General features: G+C 42.4%; 1 protein-coding gene across 1 annotated transcript; it reads left to right on the forward strand.

Annotated features, from left to right (window-relative positions):
* The first annotated feature begins 2,322 nt into the window (after nucleotides 1-2,322).
* limk2 (LIM domain kinase 2) lies at nucleotides 2,323-20,968 on the forward strand. Its single transcript, XM_071899657.2, has 16 exons — nucleotides 2,323-2,567; nucleotides 2,924-3,020; nucleotides 8,938-9,073; nucleotides 12,446-12,555; nucleotides 13,046-13,234; nucleotides 13,584-13,689; nucleotides 14,345-14,559; nucleotides 15,333-15,519; nucleotides 15,684-15,770; nucleotides 16,223-16,354; nucleotides 16,945-17,001; nucleotides 17,752-17,817; nucleotides 18,328-18,502; nucleotides 18,593-18,648; nucleotides 18,797-18,954; nucleotides 19,400-20,968. Exons 1-16 carry the CDS (start codon nucleotides 2,552-2,554, stop codon nucleotides 19,611-19,613), a joined length of 2,001 nt encoding a protein of 666 aa, XP_071755758.1. The 5' UTR covers nucleotides 2,323-2,551; the 3' UTR covers nucleotides 19,614-20,968.
* Nucleotides 20,969-21,465: the final 497 nt, after the last annotated feature.

The raw sequence follows: 21,465 nt of genomic DNA on the forward strand, positions 1-21,465 counted from the left end.
GCACATCTTGGTTGGTTGTAAGACCAGCCTAACACAAGGCAGATACACCTGGCGACACAACCAAGTGCTGATGTGTTTGGCAGCTGATCTTGAGTGCAAGAGAGTAACCACCAACGCCATGCCCGTCAATGCCCAGACAACATTCCCACAATTACCATCCTTCATCCAGGAAGGAGAGAAACAGGGGACCAACCCCTCGCCTCCCGACTCATGCCCACTGAACGCAGCCAGGGACTGGGAAATGTGTGTTGACCTAGGCCAGAGACTCACCTTCCCATCCGAAATTGCAACGACCAACTTGCGACCGGATCTGGTCCTCCGGTCCAACTCCTGCCGGCATGTCTTCATCATTGAGCTGACGGTCCCCTGGGAGGATACTGTGGATGAGGCATACGAACGAAAAAGGCTGCAATACACCAACCTTGCAGTTGAAGCAGAGGAGCGAGGCTGGAATGTAAAAGTGCGTCCAGTTGAGGTGGGTTGCAGGGGCTTTGTAGCCAGTTTCACCGCAAGGCTCCTGAGGGAAGTAGGAGTCAGAGGGCAGGCCCATAGGAAGGCAATCAAAGCACTTGCCAATGCCGCCGAAAGGAGCAGTCACTGGCTGTGGCTGAAAAGAAGAGATACTGTCTGGGCTGCCAAGTGACCATCTAGAGACTAACCATGAGACACACACCCAGGTCTGATCAACCTGCAGTTGGCCTGCCTCAGCTGAGGGTGTCTTGTGATAAAAGGCCGAAACATCCAATGACGCCAAGGTACACAACTGAAGATGTGTCGTAATGGTAGCAACATCATCTAGTGGTCATCTCCAAGAACAACCCCACTCAAGTCAATTGTAGTGCAGAAACTTCAGGGATTGTAATACACAGTCCTACTAATCAATCTGTTTAATCAGCATCTTGATATGCCACACCTGTCAGGTGGATGGATTATCTTGGCAAAGGAGAAGTGCTCACTAACACGGATTTAAACAAATTTGTGAACAAAATTTGAGAGAAATAAGCCTTTTGTGTGCATAGAAAAAGTCTTAGATCTTTTATTTCAACTCATGAAAAATGGGAGCAAAAACAAAAGTGTTGCATTTATATTTTTGTAGCTTACTCAGCTGTTGTGAACTGCGACTATTATTTTTTGTCAAATACAGGCCACTGGGTGGAGGAGATAAGCTCTATCCATGTTGTTGCAATTCCTGCTCGTCACCAGAAGAGATCGATACAGGTCATAGATGCCTTTAATCATTGAATATAACTTACAACTTAATTGACAAAAGGGCAGAGAAACAGGAACCAAACACAGGAGACTCACAGGAGGCAGCCAAGAAGAGAGTGGATTTTCAAGTTTTCTGAGGCAGACAGGCAAAATACAAGTATGCAAAATTAAAGACCATCAGGCAAAAGGGCAGACAGAGAAAACTATAGTGTTACCATGAAAGGTGAACTCAAGACTGAGGAAATAACTACCAGGTGACTTATATACTCAAACCACAGGTGCAAACAATCAACAGTAATTAGCCTGGGAGCCGGGAGAAAGCACAGTCTGTGTTGCCATCTGTTGGTTGCTGGGCAGCACAGCAGGAACCCTAACGCCCCTTTAATTTATTGTGAATGTCAGAGTAATTTTTCCTCTGTTATTCATAGCCATATATGCCTATGCAAGATGCCATAGGGCTGCCAAAAATGCGCAATGAACGACTCAATCACAAAACATGTACCAGAAAACTCGTAAGGCTGTCTGAAAAAGTCAATTTTAGGCTAAAGGCCAAAGAATGGGAACTCTAGTAACCAGCAGAGTTGGGGTCAATTCATGAATGAACTCAAATTTTGAAGGAAAGGAAACATAATTGAAATTGAATTGGAATTTCTGTAAGTTTAATTTAATTCAATTAAATTCTGTGAAATTCGAATTCAATTCCAGTTCCAACTCCAGGAATTGAATTGGTACATTTACCATGTATTCTCAATTCAATTCATGATTGAATGTTCCCAACCCTGGTAACCAGTGTCTAGCCAGACAGAATAAGCCACCACTGAGATGCCATGTGCTTAGGGCATTATAATTTGTGATTATTGATACTGATCTCCTTCCATACTGTGGCACACTTATAAAGGCAAATCAAATGGACTGGAATACACTGCATCCTTGGTCAAGTCGTCCTACAGTGATTGTGCAGTGTGCTACATTTGGCAGTAGATGGCGCCACTGCTGTACCATTAGGGTTTGGGATCCCTCAAATGGTTTTCCTACGAGTTTTCTCGTGCTTCCAGGTGCTGCAGTTAGAGCCCTTCCGCTCTCCGTACAGGAATTCAGACTGCATTACGTCAGTTCTCCTGCCAGCAGCAAGAAAGCAGCTTCGTCTGAAAGGAGTTACTTTTCTCTCAGAAGCGAACTAACAGGGACTCTTTTTTTCTTTGCTATACATAACTTGGGAGCTTGAGAGTCCTGGGTGGACGTGGGGAAGAATGAAACATTCAAGTGTGCATCATAGCCCTCCTGCTTCAGTATGAAAACTTTGTAAAAGGATCTAAGTATCGACGACTCTCTCGGCAATTAGATGGAGGAACTGGAAGGTGAGAAATGTTTCAGTTCTTAACTTTATCCGACGCACGGTTTACATTGTTTCACTGCAGGAAAATGCTGTATAGCTTTATCGTTTGCGGGCTACGTGGTTAATCGAGTAGATGGAGGGGCGCATGGGTGCTCTTGTTGATGTAATACTTTCTTAAAACAGTGACAAGCATATTAAATATTTTGCAGTTTGGTTGAGTGTATCCTCGCGCTCCGTCGAACACACCTATTCTTTATACACCTTCCCCTCAGTAACTTAGTTTTAATAGACATTAAATTAGCTGTTTCTATTTTAGCCTACAGTGTTATTGCAATTTACAAGTGAAGGATGCACGGACGACTGATGTGTTTCTTACAGGTACAGATGGACATCACTGTGCGGGATGTGGAGGAAGTATTCAAGGCTCGTTTCACACGAAGGTCCTCCAAGACACCTGGCACAACGCCTGCTTTCAGTAAGTTTTGCACTTTATGGTTTTAGACATGCCATTAAGGTTTGTGATGGTCACAATTTGTCAGTGAAAGTTTGTCAGCGAAACATTTCCTAGGCATTTAGGGAATGCTTTGTTTTCATAGAAAGAGGAATTGCATTGAAATGGAGACAATTGGTTGTTCTGTTCGTCAACATGCTGCCTCTCTCTCGGCCGTTCTGTTTGGGTGTGCTTAGAAATGGCCTTGTGGGTAATCCCAGAAGTTTCTGTCTTGTAGCCCAAACATGGGCCTAGATCTGATTTCAACTATCCACTTTTGTGCCTTTTTGTGCAAAATGCCTCATTTGGGACACCATTCCTGCCATTCCTCCCTGTCACCTCTGCATGGGGACGTTTCCAGTTCTTGAATTTAGATTAGTCAGAGAAATGGTCCTAATAATCCTGGAGGACTTTGACCAGGCATTCGGCTTAATGATTGCCAGGACTGGAGCTGACGTGAACTCTCTGCTGCGCTCAGGTCACTGACCCATGGTGAGACACCTGTGGACCTGTGACCGGACACTGACTGACATGCCAATATGATGAGATAATGTATGTAAACACAGTGTGCTCATTGGTTGCAACCATACACTGGTTCTCACTGTGAGATAAAATGACTCAGATTTTCAGTTCTTTCCTTGGAAGTAGCCTACTGAGCAGTACAGATGCTGCTCAATACTGTCGTGGGAGGCTGGAGTTGAGGGCAGAGTCATGGTAGTGTTGTTAATGAGTAGAGCTGAACAGTGAATTGAAAAAAAAAATGGAAATCGCAATATGAACTTCTGCAATTTCCAAATCAAAATTAATTGCTTAAGAGAGAGGAGCATCCAAAATGGATTTCTAAACAAGGTGTTTTAGAGCTCCGGGTAATCTTTGGTCCATGAATCAAGTACAATATTGGTGAAAACCTTTCATCATACTCAAACTCAGCAAACTCAGTAAATCCTGTATACTGACGTGTATTTTTTTTTTTTTTAACAAAATCACTTTTCTTTAAACAATTTTAAAGTTCTAAAAAAAATGATGACAAGAAAAACTTGTGACGATATGAATCGCAGTTTAAATCGCAATTGCAATATTCTGTCAAATAATCGCAATTCGATTTTTTTTTGTCAATATCTTTCAGCCCTATTGATGAGGGTAATTTGTTTCCAATACTCACTGTGCCTGATCGACACTGGCATTACAAAACAGGGGTTAAAGAATAGGGTGGTTGAGAGGAGCCCATGATTTTATTGACAGGAGTTTGCTCTGGATGACATCTGGCAAGACGCTGTGAGAATAGAAGGAATTTATCATTGAATAAGTCGTCCATTTTCGATAACCGAAATAGCCGGAGCTCTTGCATTTTGAGCCAGTCTCTTAAGCAGTACTTAAGCAGTGTCCTTACATAACCCAGGATTTTTCAGCCTTTCTATAATTGGCTCTTTAATAACACAACAGCATCTCGTGTCAGCTCGAAAGCCAAGTTCTTGATACAGCTGTGTTGCTCTCCGTCGCTCCTCTCCCTCTTGGTCTGTATTTTGATACTCCTTCACATTTTTGGCTTCCTCCTTCATACCATCATCTTTGTCTGCAACTGCTTCAGTTAGCCTACACTCTTAAGAAAACATTTAGATGAAGTAATTTTTGTGGGGAGGAAAAAAAGCCTCGTTGAAGCCAGACTACCATATTGTTATTCAGCCAAGTGTGCTGGAGTTCGTCCCTCAGAGGTCAAACCCTCTGGTGCAAAACCGGCCTTTTCCTGACAAGTGTTAGAATATCGGCATCACTAGTAGTAACTTAACACTCAAATCAGTGCTCACATGCTTTTTTCCCCCAAGGCATTTATTTTGCTCAGATAAGAATCTTTGCACTCCATTTGGCGGACACTGCTAAGTTAAAAAATGTCCTTGTTAATGTTACCCCCTGCGTTGTTCCTATTGTCTATTGTACACAGGCTGCCCTCCATGTACCTCTCTACCTTGTGTAACATTCTTATAAGGTGACGTTATTCTTGTTCCAGTAAACCTGGCACTGTCATTGGGCCTATAGGTAACAGCAGACTCTACTCCGCTGTGTTCCTGCCGCATTCCTAGACAGCGATTCAGAGATGTGGGTTCGCTGTCCCAGACACTGCCTGCAGAATCCTTTGTTTTTTTTCCCCTAATAAAAACCTGGATGGATCCTGGGTTGTTCCTAATGGGGATTGGGATATGGCGGAGAGCTATAGATGTGATATTATCATGATACCTTTGGCCACAAAAAATAATAGTGCAATTTCCTAATATTTTGCAATGCAGTAAGGGCTGTTTTTCAGTACTCCTGATCCATCCGTCTTTCATTTGGCTGCAGTAAAATATCTAATCAACAATATATGATAACGAATTCAAGGAGAGAGATAAAACTTGAGAGACTTGATAATTTCCTTTTACTACTAGTTCTGCTACTGTTTGGTGCCACCTCTTACAACTTGTGTAATGTGGACTTTAATTTTATTTCTGTACAAAAAGCAGCAGATTTCAGAACTATTTTTATATATGCACTGATTGAAATCCAAATTAACTCTTAGTAAATGCTCGATTTCCCCCCTAGCCTAATAACATTCATTACACAGCCTATTTTTGATTATAAATTGAGCAGAAAAACAATTCCCTCCTCCTCAGCTTCTTGGAGAGAGGTCGTTGTGGAGAACATTGAGAACACAACAGTCACACACCCTGAGATAAGGTGAAAAGTGAAACACTCCCTCCATAGGTCTTCAAGGCTGGTACTCGGTATTCTCCAACAAAGGAATTCGTTCCAGCAGGAATGTGGATTTGAGGAAATGAGTAATGTTTACCTTTTTAGTGTTTGTGCAGGCGGGTCCATTGCATTGTTCAGAGAACCACCTGAGTTTAGCGCGCCCACCCCCCATTCACCAGCTCCTATAGTACAGATAGGAGGAAGTCAGGTGTTTTTACCCATTAGATAACTTTTATTTTGGTGTATAATATCGTTTGCGGAGAGGAGAGTTTGTCCAGACGGACTCTGACCTGACAGATCAGCCAAGGTTGGTCTGAGTGGAAGTTTCTGTTCTTCCCTTCACACCTGGAGAGTCCCTATGTGTCATACGCACCAGTTGAAATACAGCACTTTTCACACCTGTCTCTCTTGCTTAAATGCGCGTGTGCCTTCGTCTGTCTATCGCTTGTGTAGGTGAATCATCAGCATACCATGCTGTTTGATAGGCCCAACAGGTGTATTGATATGACTGTGTAGAGTTGGCACAAAAAAATTTGTGCCAACTCTTTGTGCCAAATTTGCTTTGTGGGGTTCTATATCTAGATTGTATGATCTCTTCAACATTACACTAGACAGACTTCTAATAGGACGTGTGTATCTTGGCAAACTTTCAGCTCCACTTCCCCACATCATTTCACTCTATGATGAATTAGGCTAAAATCATTTTTACACTCTCCTCCTGTTCGTATATTTGTTGCTTTCATCTGAAAAGCAGAGGAGTGTTTGTTTCCTCACATAATTTGTCATAAGGACACTAAACAGCATACAAATACTATGAATGCATCTTGATGTTAAAGAATGAAGTACTGCTGTGTCCAGAGATGATGCAGTGGTTAAGATCCCTGCCTCAGAACCAGTGTTTCCCTACTCTGTCTGTCACTCTGCTTTCCTGTTGTCTCAATAGAGACATGAATTTGTGTTCTCCACTCCACTCTAAAAGATCATTTTAAAATAATCTGTCCCAAAGCCGATAAGCCTGGATCAACTGTACCTGCAGTGCAGAGCTCATCATGACGCATGGCGCCCAGCCAAAGGTCGCTGCTAGCAGTGGACTGACACACGTAAACAGATAAAAAGGGCATTCCCATTCAAATCAATATTTTGGATTGGTCATTTGGCCGGTTACCCTTGAAATGGCTGCCACAGTACTTTTGAGGTAATACTTTTAATGTTATCATGGACATGGCATTGAAGCATTCAGAGAGCAGTTTCCAAAAGGGGGAAAGCATCAACATTGCTGTCACCCCTAGTCTCAAATTGTCATGGTTCGGCAAGACCAGAGCCCTGAATTAGAAATGGTTGTGAATCAGGAAGTCACTAAAGTGATGGTTGAAAAGACTATGTATATTATAGTAATCAGAAGGCATTAGATAATATCACACCTGCTATGTTACCATTGTTTCGAATCTTGAGTCCAGGAGAAATTAGTCTTCTGAATACTTTTGATTTCCCATTCACTTGCAAAGCAGTGGCAAGACACTGAAGACAGTAGTAATTGATGTCATCCAGTGCAAACTTTACTCTGTCTGCACTCTGACCAGCAATCTCCTGAATCTGATGCATTCCAGCATTGTTGTTTGATTCTGTTAGAGAAGAAGCCATGTCTCACAAACTTCCACAGGCTGAATGTGGCAACAGCGCTGGGGCAGCACTGCAGACATTTCAGTAACATAATCTGTGAAAGAGTGGTTCATCATTTATTGTGTTCTTGGCAGTCCAACCTGCTGCCACCATTTTGCATAACCAGTGCAGCTAGTTGAGGGAACGCTCATAGCCTGCAGGTGCTGCCTGCTCTGCTGGCAGCAGCATTCCTCGCTCTGAACATTGTGTCTCTAGTGTTGAAGTTGGGGCTGTAAATTTACTCCTGATTTTCTAAGTCTCTTTCTATTTGACTATAGGTGTAGTAGTATGGGAACTGTAAAAAAAAATATATATATATATGAGTTCAGTAAACCTACAGAAAACTAAACATGCTGCCATGCCATTTGTTATTATTTACTAGAATTATTTTGACCTAGATGAGAAAATGCTCAGTGACAGGTTGGTTAAGTAATAACATAAAAAATGTTGATGTGAAACAACCCTTGATCTTCTTTGACTGATGGGCTTTGATGGGATTTGACTGAGGACTTTGCCCCTGCAGTGTAAACCCCATGCATTTTCTACATTTTTTGTTCTTTTAACAGCCTATAGATTGTTGTCAAAGTGGTGCTTCAGCCTCTCCTCCAACAACTGGATCATATTAAGGTGCTGGAATGTGGCTGAAGTTTAGGCGGCCTTTGGTGGTAGTGTGTGGAGCAGTAATGACCAAACCTTTCCCACATTCACTATCTACAAAGGCTTGTCGGACTCTCCTTTATGGGAAACGGGAACTCCCAGGTAGACTCGTTGTGTTGGCAGTTCTTCTCATCATATAGCACAGCATGAATAGCAACGCATAAGCAAGACCCAGCACATCTCAGGGAGGAGCTATTCGCTATGCCGTTTACCTTGATGAACACAGAGAAAAGTACACGTTGTCATCCTGGACAAAATGCCTCCAGCTAATGTTTCACTCCTGTCTAACCTCGGAGTTCAAAGTATTATGTTCAGCAGTATGATCTGTCCTGTGATTGATGGTTTCTGCACCATCTCCCTCTCATTTAAAACCTTTCACTAGTCTGCCTGTAATATGAAGTATCAGTTAGGAGAAAGTGTACAAAAAGGTCATCTAGTTTGGGTGTTGGTCCAAATATTTTCAACTGTGACTAAACGGCAAATGTTCCTCTGGCTTTTTCTGTCTCTCTTTTTTTCCTCAGCATTGGGGTTAGCTCACTCTTACCTGGTTCTGCCTTAGTGACAACTGACTAAGTCGCTCAGGCCAACCTGTCAGAGTTCACAGAATGTCTGTTATTGTATGAGAGAGCAGTTGAATCATCGCTTCATGGGCACCTTTCAGATATCATTCACATACCTTTGAAATTGTCAGCAGGCCTTTGAAATAATACGCCAGGCTTTTGAGTCTCTGCCGTATCACCTTGAAGGCGATTGCTTTACAGTTGAAAAAGCCTCTGCTGAAAGCCCCCCCATCTGTTCATTCTTCTCCATTCATTTCCTTTGTTCCCTGCAAAGGTGACAAAGTGTGTTGTTTTCCTCGCAGGTGTTCTGTGTGCTGCGACCACCTGACTAACTGGTACTATGAGAAGGATGGAAAGCTGTACTGTCGCAAACACTACTGGGAGAAGTTTGGGGAGCTGTGTCATGGCTGCTCTCTGCTCATGACTGGACCTGCCATGGTAAGTCTGCTGCACCTATCTGTCCTCACGTCACACCCTTTGCCAAAAGATTTTTACTTTTTCTGCCTGCTGCTGTCTCATTTTTACTTAAGGCTTCAGTCTAATAAAGTTTAACATTGTGTTAAGAGTAGTAACTCAATGTTGCTACATTTGCTTGCCAGGGTTTCAAAATGTGCCTTGCCATGCTCATGTAACAAATTCATACTGTGCTTAGAAAGATGCTTGGGTGCTGTACTGTAATACGATTGTACATGACGGCATTGCCAACAATTTCCCCTTCTACTTAAGTTACCAGAATCCCCAAAGAGCGTGTCAAAGCTCTCTGTGTTCCAGTTTCTCCCTGGTGCTCGAGATCAATGCTAACACGCATAAAAAGACATGGGGTCTGGTTTTGTGGTGATTACATATACAGATGAGTGATACTTTACATTCTGGGCTGCTGTGGAACATAGCAGATTGGGCCCCGAGACCTCGCTGGTGAATTAGTTTTCCCCCTTGAGGCCCCACTCTGTTCCCCTCCGTACAGAAGTTCTCCACAGTTCACTTCCCCGAGTACACAGAGGATCTAGAGGCAAGACGGTAGAACATGAGGTGGTTTTGGAGCCCATCCATTTGCCTCATTCAGTCCTAGATATTGCCCACATCCTACAACCAGCACCACAGTGGTTACTGATGGGTTTTTAGAGATCAAGTATCTGTTGAAAATACCTGTTTTTCACTCTTTTTTTCACTTTCACTGGCTAATTTCCATCATCTTACCTTTATTTTAAACTATCCAAGTCCAACTGAGTTTTGTTTGATACTCAGTAGTCTCTCTCTTTCTAGTCAATTTCAATTCAAACTATAATGTTCAATATCTTGATGCAAATACAACCTACCTAGGAACTTGCTGCCAGTTATCACAGTTACTGCCTTAAATGAAACAAAAAATAAACCATTCAGTTTACATTGATTGATTGTAGCTTCAGGCTGACATGAAGGTCTATCAGTATTTGATAAGTTTCTAAAGAAACTTCCTAAAATGGGGTCCAATGAGCACTAGAAGGTGCCTTGAAGTATATCTCACATTGTAATCTAATGCACTGAAAAACAGTCTACGTGGGTTTTAAGTAACCAAGAAATTACAGTTGTAGACAAAGCGCTACCACCTCCATTAAGGAAAGTCGAGAATATTTAACCTGGACTGTCTGTCAGATGAATGTTTATCTCGGCTCTAAGAAATTAGTTCTCAGATTTGCTGTGGAAAGAGTAGCAGAGAGTTGGATTTTGTCTTTCCATTTTGTGCTTAGAAATGCCCGTACATTGGAGTGTGTTGCAGTGAATTCAAATGTTACGTAGTTTTAATTGATAATGAGTCTAAATATGAAATGCTGGTGGCACCAGCGCTTGCTGGTCACAAGCAGGTCCATTTTGCCTTAACTGGTCTAACTAGGAGCCTAAACTGAAGGATTTTTTTGCCACTAAGCAACACACATAATGGCCCTTTCTATTTAGTATTGGCATCTCGCATCACCAGTCAATGTAGCCAAGTATTTTTGGCAGGGTTGAATTGGCAGCCTCTTAGCCAGAAACAGAATCATTGTGGGTCATCAGCAGAGGAGAGTCATGCAGAGCTGCTACTGCTTGTTAGAGGTTCAAGCCTGAAACACTATTGTTTTTGCTCAGGTTTTTGTTTTTTTGTTTTTTAAGGGTTAAAGCCAATAGGGCAGAACCCTTTCTGATTTTGTGCTGGATTATTATTAGTAGTAGTAAGAGTTCAAGACCGTAGGGCTGAAACTGGGTTGCTGCTGTGTTTTTTTGTTTGTTTGTTCAGTTTTCAGTTGTTTTTTTCGCAGTTGCATTTTATTACTGTGGTGTTTTCTCAAACACCACAGTAATAAAGGAGGTTAGAGAGATCATACTCGGTTGTTCTCTCCACTCCAACACCACAATCCAGTGTATGTCCTTACAAACAAGTGTGACGTGGTTGCTCTATGCTTTTATATTTCTGATTGGTCCTGACTGTTTGGTGCATAATTACATCCATAATTGCATGCTAGTCATACATCTGTTTACATGTCACAATCTTTGTCATACAAATATTTCACTTATTCACATGGGCTTGAACTCCGGCAACACCGCTTGTGGCTATATTTATGATTACTGTTGTGTTTAAAGGCTATGGGATGAAACGCCGGTTCTAATGAGCAGTTTGTGGCAAGAAACTTTCTATTCCATCGTGGGCCTTCATTTATCTTAAGCTGCTTGGACATTTTGCTGTCTAGTCTCGCAGTGTCAAAATAAGACCTACTTAATTGTCCTTGCTTTGTCCTTGCACTGCTGCCTTTGCATGGTTCTGTCTAGCTGTTTGGGCCTGAGGCTGTGACTGGGGTCAGTGGCGGTGTTGTTCTTGGCTTGGAGGCAGGGAGTCACAGACAGACTCCTGAGATGTTGCACTCATTTGGCTTACATCACCCTAATCTCTCTGCAGCAGCAGGGAATCCTTTCCCAGCACTCTGACTCAGACCAGGATGGGAAAAAATTCTTCTGGTTCAGACACTTCAGTAGATTTTCATTCATTGAACTGAAATTGCGGATAACTAAAAAAGAACTGATTGCAACCTTTGTTTAAAGAGAAACCTTCCTGTTTTTGTTTTTTTTGTTTTACCAGTTGAAAGATTCCATTGTATCAAACTCCAGTTTGCACTGGTTCAGCTTATATCCATATTCCCCATGCCTCCTGCATGGGAGCAGATTTAAATTTTCCACTCAGGCGCCAGCTTCATATGTAGGACATATATGTACACTTTGAATTCAGAAATGAACTTTAAATCAACATTATGTTTTTTTTAGTTTTCTTTTTGTTTGTATGCTCTTTTTGTATGTGTCTGAGATGGCCTGTGGTGATCATCCTTTGATGCTTGTAGGGGGCGGACACATTGTCTCATCTTGCATGAGAGAGAGCGAAAAAACAGCCCATGTGGGAGTGTATGTGGGAGTGTAACATAATTTGCAGAAAGAGAAATCAGCCAGTGACGTAATGCAGTGTTGGCTATGTTCATGAGAGAGAAGGATCAGGAGAGAGTGTGAGCTGGCTGCAGAAGGTGAGAAAGAGCAAACGTCAGCGAGACGAGTGGCTCAGACCTGCAGAAAGCGGTGACATCATAGCAGATTCCAGACAGACTGAGAGGGAAGCAGGTGTTACCGACTGTGTCACCGGGAGGAGGGCTCAAGGCAACACGCAACATAACATAGTCACCTCTGAATAGCGTAGCACAGCAGAGCTCAGTTCAGCACAGCAGGCTCACCTTCAACATATCAACTCACTGCCGTTTTGAGGATGTACGCCATGACAGTAGCATGAAGATGAGCCCGGCTTGTTTGTGCTTCCAGGTGGCCGGCGAATACAAGTATCACCCCGAGTGCTTTGTGTGTCTGAGCTGCAAGGTGGTGATTGAGGACCGGGATACCTACGCCTTAGTTGAGCGCTCCAAACTGTACTGGTAAGTCACGCGCACCTTTTTGTTAACCTGTTTTTTTATATTGACACTGATGGCTGTAGAGAAGTTGGCCACACATGCAGTTGACAATTAACAGCCTCATCATATTTGGCAGAGTTTATTGGTTTGTCAACATCTTTACAACACCAGTCCGGATATCTCGGCTAATCGTTTGGCATAAGAACAGATGTGGTAAAGATGCTGATATATCAATGAAATAAGAATACACAGTGTCACTGCATGTGGATGCAACACCTCCTTTTTGGATGAGCACTCGATCAGTTTTTGCTTGATACAGGATACAACTCTAATCTTAATATTGTGATATGGGTGACATTTAATTGTAATGCTTAGTTTCACTTGAACTTTTTTACTCTTTTTGTATGAAATATGTACCTTTGTGTTTCACTTAATTTTGTGTCCTTAGAGTAGTAAATTACCAACAAGCACATTTCCACACATAGTGATTCACTCTCTCTTCTCTTGTGTGCAGTGGAAAGTGCTACAAGCAGGTGATCCTTACACCTATGTTGGAAAAGCGCTCACCCGACTCGGTCCTAGACTCCCTCCCCCATACAGTGACCCTCATCTCCATGCCCTCCGCTGCCAACGGCAAGAGGGGCTTCTCCGTCTCCGTGATGCGGGACGTGACCAGCGGCTCAGCCAGTGTTCAAGTCAAAGAGTAAGTGGCTCTTTCACAGAGACCCTTGTCTGAACATCTGAACACCGCTGTCTAGCTCTCCTGCAGGGACGGCATGAGTCATACCTTACGCAAGACTGATTGTGGGTTTGCTAAATAGCAGGGCAGTGGGGAGGGGGGAAAGTTAAACCACATCTGCCAGCTCAAGTAAAGGGAAGTCTTTGCTATTGATTGTTGTGTTTGATGTGTTTCAGCCACAGTCACTCACGTTTTCTAGGTCTAGGTTCAGTGGCTGACCCAGTTCTTTAACCAGCTCTCTCTTCAAACCAGTACATTCCTTTCTTATACTACTAAAAGTAACATATTCGTGTGGGTGCTGTGTTGCTCCCAGGGTGAGGGGGATGCTTATCAGTCCAGAGGTGCGGAATGCCATCCATGTCGGGGACAGGATCCTGGAGATCAATGGCCTTCCAGTGGGGACACTGATGGAGGAGGAGGTGGGCTTATACTTCATACACTTACCTGATACTCAACGTGTGATATGTGATCTGAATTTCTTCTAATTAAGCCAATGATTTTCCTTGCAAACAAAAATTCTGTTAGAAGAAAGTCCATTCCTTAAATGCAATAGACAAAGTATGTGTTGGCTCATTATAGAACAACTGCACATGTGGTCTTGAGATTCCTCACATACTTGCATCATTTATACATTCTTTAACTGGGAGAGGATGGTATCTGGAATGACTCCAGTTACAGGCTCGTTCCCATAACCTCACCCTAGCACCATTACATACATTCCAGTTCTGCATTCATTCACTACTTTGATTTTTTTTTAAGTTCCCACCTATCCTGTTTTCCACAAGACACATTCCGGAAAAAAAATTCCATTGTAAATGCCGATGCATTCAAGTCATGCTCCATAAATCAATTTGATAATTAACCTTCCTTTGGGTAGTAAGAGTCCCGTTGTTTTTGGAGTCAAGTCCTGCTACGTTCTAATCAAACTCTTCTATTACACAGACTCTCTACTGTCTGTGTAGTAGAAGAATCAGACAGGTACCAAAACCTCTCTGCTTTCCCTCTTTCTCTCTGCTCTTCATCTGAGTTTGTTCTAAGAGATGCTTCACTCTTGATTGTTGTTTGTATGTTTAGGTGGACGACCTTATCCACCGCACCAGTCAGACGCTGCAGCTGCTTATAGAGTACGATCCAGTCAGGCAGCATTTGGGCAGGCTCAGACTGGGGTCCTCGCGGAACCAGCTGGGAGTGCCAGCCACCTCCCGCATGCGCCTGTCCTCACCTTCTGACGCCGTCCTGGAGAGAACCGACGTGGTTGACGACGGCACACTGAAAAGGAGATCTTTGAGGTGTGTTGGAGCTAGCTGAGCAGCCGTAGCTTATAGACAGAACAGCTTATATAGCGCTGCTGTCTGGTGAAAACTCTACATTACCAGTCAAACGTTTGGACACACCTGATTGAATGTACTGAATAATGAATGTTTTTCATTATCTTAAAGCCATTTTGATCTAAAGGCTTATGCTTAAATGCTTGAAATTTGTTTCTTAGACAAATATAAATAGTGAAGTTGATGCCTAACGGATGAATTTCTTTCCAAAGCCTTTGCCTTTCCATCAAGGCAAAGGGCGGCTACTTTAAAGAATCTAAAATATAAGATAGTTTTGATTTGTTTAACACTTTTTTGGTCACTGCATAATCCCATTTGTATTCTTTCATAGTTTTGATGTCTTTACTATTATTCTAAAACGTGGAAAATAGTAAAAATAAAGAAAAATGTCTTTTGACTGGTAGTATATATCTCCAAAATGTCAACTTTTCAGGAGCTAAGAAAAACAGCCTTGTTTTTAACTTGGATTGGAACAGCCATGGATTTTGTAGTTTATCTAGTGAGTTTTGAAAGGGTTAGGGTTAGCCCAAGGTTCATAGAATTTACTGATCTCACAGAGAACCATGTAATCTTTCAATATATGTTAAACCATGAAAACAACACGATTGTCACCTGACAACGGCGATATGATATAGTCAGACTGCAGTGGACAAGAGATGAATGCCCTGAAGACAAACAGCTTTGTTTTTGTTGTTTTTAATGGTATCCAGCTGACTGTACCCTCTCTATTTCAGGCGCAGTAACAGCATATGCAAGTCCCCCGGGCCAACATCTCCTAAAGAGCACCCTATTCTTACGCGGGACATTGGGCGTTCTGAATCTTTGCGATCCTCCAGCAGCTGCTCTCATCGCATCTTCCGGCCCTGTGACCTCATCCACGGGGAGGTGCTAGGAAAGGGCTTCTTCGGACAGGCCATCAAGGTCAGCCTCTTACCAGCACTGCTGCTAATCCATGTGCAATCATCTTTCTTACGCAATCAGTTTTTTACCTCATATTTTGACTCTACTGTCCTAGTCAACTCCACCCAGATGTGTAGTTGGCTGTAAGTTACGCATTACATCTGCTTGTTTTGTCGCCCTGACAGGTGACTCACAAAGCCACAGGGGAGGTGATGGTGATGAAGGAGTTGATCCGCTGTGATGAGGAGACCCAGAAAACTTTCCTGAAGGAGGTTAGTAATGTGGGAGAGGAGGCCTGGGCTTCCTCACAGAGGCAATGGAGTCTGCTGGCTCTGCATGGAGCTGTGATTTATTATACCCACAACTGAGCGCATGCCACAAGTTCCAAGATTTACCTCTTTGTATCTTGTTATTTTGAGGGTTTTGCCTTAGTTCTTGTAGGAAAAAGTAAGTCTGTGTTTTTTTGTTTTCTTTTGCACAGATAAAATTTAACCGACGTGAAAATTGATTCCAGAGGTGATCTGCTTGAAATCACAGATAGACTTATTTGTTTCTCTCTCTCTCTCTCCCTCTCTTTCTCTTTCTCTTTTCTCTCTCTCTCTCTCTCTCTTTCTCTTTCTCTTTCTCTTTCTCTCTCTCTCTCTCTCTCTCTCTCTCCCTCTCTTTCTCTTTCTCTCTCTCTCTCTCTCTCTCTCTCTCCCTCTCTCACTTGCCTGATCCTTAGGTCAAAGTAATGCGGTGCCTGGACCATCCCCACGTCTTGAAGTTCATCGGTGTGCTATACAAGGACAAGAGGCTCAATTTGATAACCGAGTTTATCGAGGGAGGCACGCTGAAGGATTTCATCAGAGACATGGTGTGTTAAACTAGTTGATTCACTTAACCCTCTCCCTTTCCTCTCCCACAACACGGCACAGAATAGACCTCGGTGGCCATAGAGTGTGCTGTGTTCTGCTCAGTGCGGTGTGGGAGGGGGCTGACCTGGAGTAAACTCGGCTCAGATAGAGGGCTCTTAGCTCTATAGTGGGCTGGCTGGCATGTGAACTGGCAAAGACGTGGAATGAGAGAAAGTTGTCGAAAGTGTTCCCAGGTGAAATTTCAAGGGTTATTCTCCCCTGCTCCCACAGCTGACTGTTTTTGAACAGCAGTGCAGCACAGCCTATGGTCCACAACAATGAGGAGAGGGAGCCGTTCTTTCCCCTTTCCAATTGTTTCTTCCAGTTTTTGAATTGCATTTGTAATCATTTAATTCTATTTACTGTAACTGCAGATTATCTAGCAGTGGTAGATTGAAGTACATGGGTTTTGGCCTCTACAGAAATGTTCTAACATTAAACCTAAACAAGCTTCTATCTTGATGCAAAGAACCACTCCTTTTATATTGAAGATGACGTGGAGCGTCTATTCATTTCTCATTTGTTTGTTTTCTCCACTCGGACATAACAGGACCCGTTTCCATGGGAGCAAAGGGTCAGCTTTGCAAAGAGCATCGCCTCTGGAATGGTGAGTTGGCCCCTTTGCAAAGACATTACCATTGATGAAACCTCTTTAGTTGCCATTTTCAGCTGCCTAAATGGGCGTAGAAGTGTTATATAGTGTTCTCTCTTTACCCTGTATGATTCTCATCCATCTGTGGATGGGGAGGTTTTTGACCAAGAGGAGAATCTATGATTCTCGTCTGCCTGAGGCAGTGAGATCTGACGTAAATATCGGATCAAGAGTACAATCAGGAAGGACAGGGGAAAAGTAAATTAAAGAAAAACATATGGGTTCACTCACAATGTGCATCTAAAAGTGGGAGTATTTGTTGTGTTCTTCTATCTTTCTATTTTACTTGATTTGATTCTTTTAATGCAATGCATCTTGTTTGTTCTTTTATATGAATTTTATCTATCTGTCTTTTATCTGCCTTTTATTGATGTAAAGCACTTTGAGCTGCATGTTGTGTATGAAAGGTGCTATACAAATAAAGGTTATTATTATTATTATTATTATTGTATGTAATGCATTTAAAGGCAAAGTGCAACATTTCAGGTTGCTTGTTGTAGAGACAGGCCCTGCAGTAGCCTGGAAAATCTGTATAGCCATAAATCCAAAAAAGTTAAAAATCATTGTACTCATCAGTGCCAAGGCACACATACTGACCCCTGTGCCTACAGTATATACTATATAGTGTGTGTGTGTGTGTGTGTGTGTGTGTGTGTGTGTGTACGCATGTGCAAGAATATAATTTGTTTTTCTTCTTTTCATCAGGCCTACCTTCATTCAATGAGCATCATACACCGAGATCTCAACTCTCACAACTGCCTGGTTAAACTGGTAAGTGACACAGCACAGTACCAGCCATTATGCAATTTAAAAATCAAAAAATAAGAATAAGGGGAGGTGTTAAAACTACTCAGTTCAGTTTCCTGATTCAAACTGTTCCCCGTAGCCTTCAGTATTCTAGCTTTATAGCATGACTCAAGTGTAGTTGAGTGACACATGAACCCAGCCCTGTTGATTTGGCCAAGACTACCGTGTCTGTACAAGCAAGAGCTGTTGTGAGACCAAGTGTGTGAGCTCATAACAATATCACAGAAGAAAAGGCTTATAGAGAACCCAAGAGCTTTTACTATATCACAAGATTCCTTGGGCTTACAGAGCATTTAATATTTTACTAAGGGTGACTCCAACAATATCCCCACTTATATATATATATATTTTTTTTTAGATATTTTCAGTTTTGTAACAGTTGATTCTCAGACCAATCTTTGTTCTTTTTATAGTAATGTTGCTTTGTACTTCAATGAAATCTGAACTGAACCTCTAAGTGTCATCTTTCAACAGGACAACACCGTGGTCGTTGCTGACTTCGGACTCTCCCGACTCATCGTAGAGGACAAAGTGAAACCTCCACCTGAAAAACCTGCCTCCAAGAAGAGGGTGTTCAGACGTATCGACCGCAAAAAGCGGTACACTGTAGTGGGAAACCCTTACTGGATGGCTCCAGAGATGCTAAATGGTGAGCAGGGGGACACAAAATCAATTACAGCATACAGGATAATTCTTTCTGTGCATCAGTGCATTTACTCTATCCTTTATTTCATCTCAGGTAAACGCTATGATGAGAAAGTGGACATTTTCTCCTTTGGGATTGTGCTTTGCGAGGTAAGAACACTGCTGTTACGCCCTATTGACCCTCTTTGGAAAGAAGTGTTTTGAAGCTTGTATTTATTTGGCGTGATATGTCTACAGTGCAAGTCACTCCCCGCTATCTGGAGGGATTGATCATTCTGCCCTCTGTCCTGTGTTTCAGATCATTGGACAGGTCTATGCAGACCCCGAGTGCCTCCCCAGGACTCTGGACTTCGGCCTGAATGTTGGCAAGTTTTTGGAGAAGTTCCTCCCTGAAGACTGTCCACCAGCTTTCTTTCCACTGGCTGTGGCCTGTTGTGATCTCATACCAGACAACCGGTGAGTGTCTGGTGGTGTTGCAGTGGTCAATACCTGAAATTTCAGTTTGTTTGTTAGGATAAGTTGAATCATTTTTGCCGTGTTGGTGAATGGTACATAGATAACTACTTTTGAATAACCTGAAGCAAACCAAAAAGCTGTGTAACTATCTTATTCAAGGGAAATGTAACAGTCTTGCCATCGAAGAAATTCTTGGGAGGAATTGTGTTAATCACTCACCCAAATGGCCACATGTGGGAAATTTCTCCACCTTCGCCTTGAGTGACAGTATCCAGGCAATTCTCTGCTCTCTAGAGTCTGTAGAAGCAGTGGGAAAAAACAACGTTCAGCCTGTATGTGCAGGGTCACGCCTCCACTGCCAGATTGCTTTTTCATGTTCTCTCTCTGCCTTGTCCGCCTGGTTTTAACCTCTAACCCCCGTGTGCCCTCCCTGCTCCTTCCTCAGACCGCCGTTCCAGAAGCTGGAGGACTGTTTTGAAGCTCTGTCCCTCAACCAGGAGCTGGGCATCCCTCTGCCAGCTGAACTGGACGAACTGCACCAGAGTACGTGTCGACTTCACTGGCCCAAAGACGGCTCCTCATCCCAGAGCACAGATGAGCCGTCGACCCCAACAGCGGCCTCTCCAGACAGCTCCAGTGTGACGGACAACGGCACCTAGCATCTGTGCCTCTTTTGGTCTGCAACCTACCTTTTTGACCCATCTGGACTGCTTCACTAATACAGTGGACGAGAAACAGAGCAAAAACTGAACCTGTGCCATGTGGAAACTGGATAACCTGAGGTAGCTGGACCAGTCTCCTCCCTATGCGGGGCCTTAACTCTGAGAGCGCCAGTGAACTGCAGTATGAGTGGAGACAACGGAGGAGACACATTTCAAGAAGAAAAGAGTTGGTTTATCAAAGTTTTTCTCTACCCAGCCTCAAAGCGGGGACATGCAGGGTTATACTAATGTTTACTGTGTATTTCAAGAACAATATCTAACTTTCTGTGGTCCTGTGCCTGACGAATGAGAATCTTTTCGACGGTGGAAGACCTTTTGTCTATATTTTTAATGAGTCCCCACGTGAGAGTGGTTTTGTTTTGTGGCCTGTTGCTATCTTTCCACTTGGCTCTGAACTTAATGTCTGCTATGTGAGGAATGCAGAGATCAGTCCTTGCCCATGAGAAGACTCACTCTGCCGCAGCAGCAAAGAAAACAGAGATGCTCGACATGTCTGGATGATTGACATGTCAGAGTAAACGGAGGGCAGGGCTTGGCAAGGAATTGTGTTTACCATTAAGAAGACGGGCGCGACCAGTGGAGTAGTGGAAGCAAAACACACACCGAGGAGGCCCAGGTCACTGTTAGGTTAAGTGAGATGTCAAAGGAATGTTATGATTTTATTTTCCAGTCTAGAGACCACTTATTTTTTTCACAGGATGGTTACAAATATGGTTCTCTACCCAGAAGGCTAATGATCGTTTTCATTTATTAGACCATTGAATTAACACAATTTAGATTTCTTCATATTTGTCAAACTGCCGTTTTGCTACAAGTATCTTTTTGTTAACCAACTGGTGCTTATTTTAAAAAAAAAATGGGGCAGTAGGTCTTTTTTAAAATAGGTCTTTTTTTTTTAAGCCACCCTAATCATGCATAGTCAGACATAATCATGTAAGCGTTAATCTTGCTGCTGTGATCATTCATGTGACCCTGCCATGTGTTCAATGGGGCTTTGCTCTCCAAGACATTGTGCAACTTATTAAAAACACGATCTGTACAGAAAAACTGGATTTATATATTTTTCTTAAGAAATGTATAGAAATTTTGTACATATTATGGCTCTAATTGGATGTCATTTTCTAATGGGAATTATGGATTTGTAGATTTTTAGACATTTTGTAGAGAATTGAAGTTTTTGCCTTTTTTGCTAGCTTAATGCAAGGTACTGACTACCAGTTATAACCACTATTATTTGTATCATTGTAGTGTTTCATAAATAAACATTTTGAAAGCAGGCTTTTTCTTGTCATTCTGCAATTTTGCATGTTATTAAAATGATTGCCAATAGGTAGGTCTTCAATTACAATTCAGGATCAGAGTGATGAAATTGTGTGGATGAGCATTTCCCTCAAAACATATAGAGCTTGATTCATTAGACATGGAGAGAGACATTTACTGGTTTTATACATCCAGAAGTCAATGCACAAAAAATATTTTTGACTATACTAAAAATGCTTCATGTACTGTATGTATGTAATGAATGTAATAATTTATATCCATTGCTTTCGGCACCCTGAACTCGGGCTGAATATTGCTTCAAATTCAAGTTGATAATCGTGTCTTTAACCTCATAGTCACCGTCTCACATCACATTCAAAATGAGTATGAAGTCAGTGTGTCGCTGTCCAAGTACTTTGACATTCAGAGACACTTCTTCACACTCACTTTCCTTAAGATGACACTACTATTATCTGCACCAAGGCTGTTGGGTTTTGATATCCTGTGGGTCATTGTCATCTTTTTTCTC

Source organism: Centroberyx gerrardi, chromosome 8, assembly GCF_048128805.1.
Source record: "Centroberyx gerrardi isolate f3 chromosome 8, fCenGer3.hap1.cur.20231027, whole genome shotgun sequence".
NCBI lineage: Eukaryota > Metazoa > Chordata > Actinopteri > Beryciformes > Berycidae > Centroberyx > Centroberyx gerrardi.

Coding starts and splice junctions, on each gene's coding strand:
- limk2 (XM_071899657.2), top strand. Junction 12,556..13,045: donor GAGCGCTCCAAACTGTACTG/GTAAGTCACGCG, acceptor TCTTGTGTGCAG/TGGAAAGTGCTACAAGCAGG. Junction 18,955..19,399: donor GATCTCATACCAGACAACCG/GTGAGTGTCTGG, acceptor CTCCTTCCTCAG/ACCGCCGTTCCAGAAGCTGG.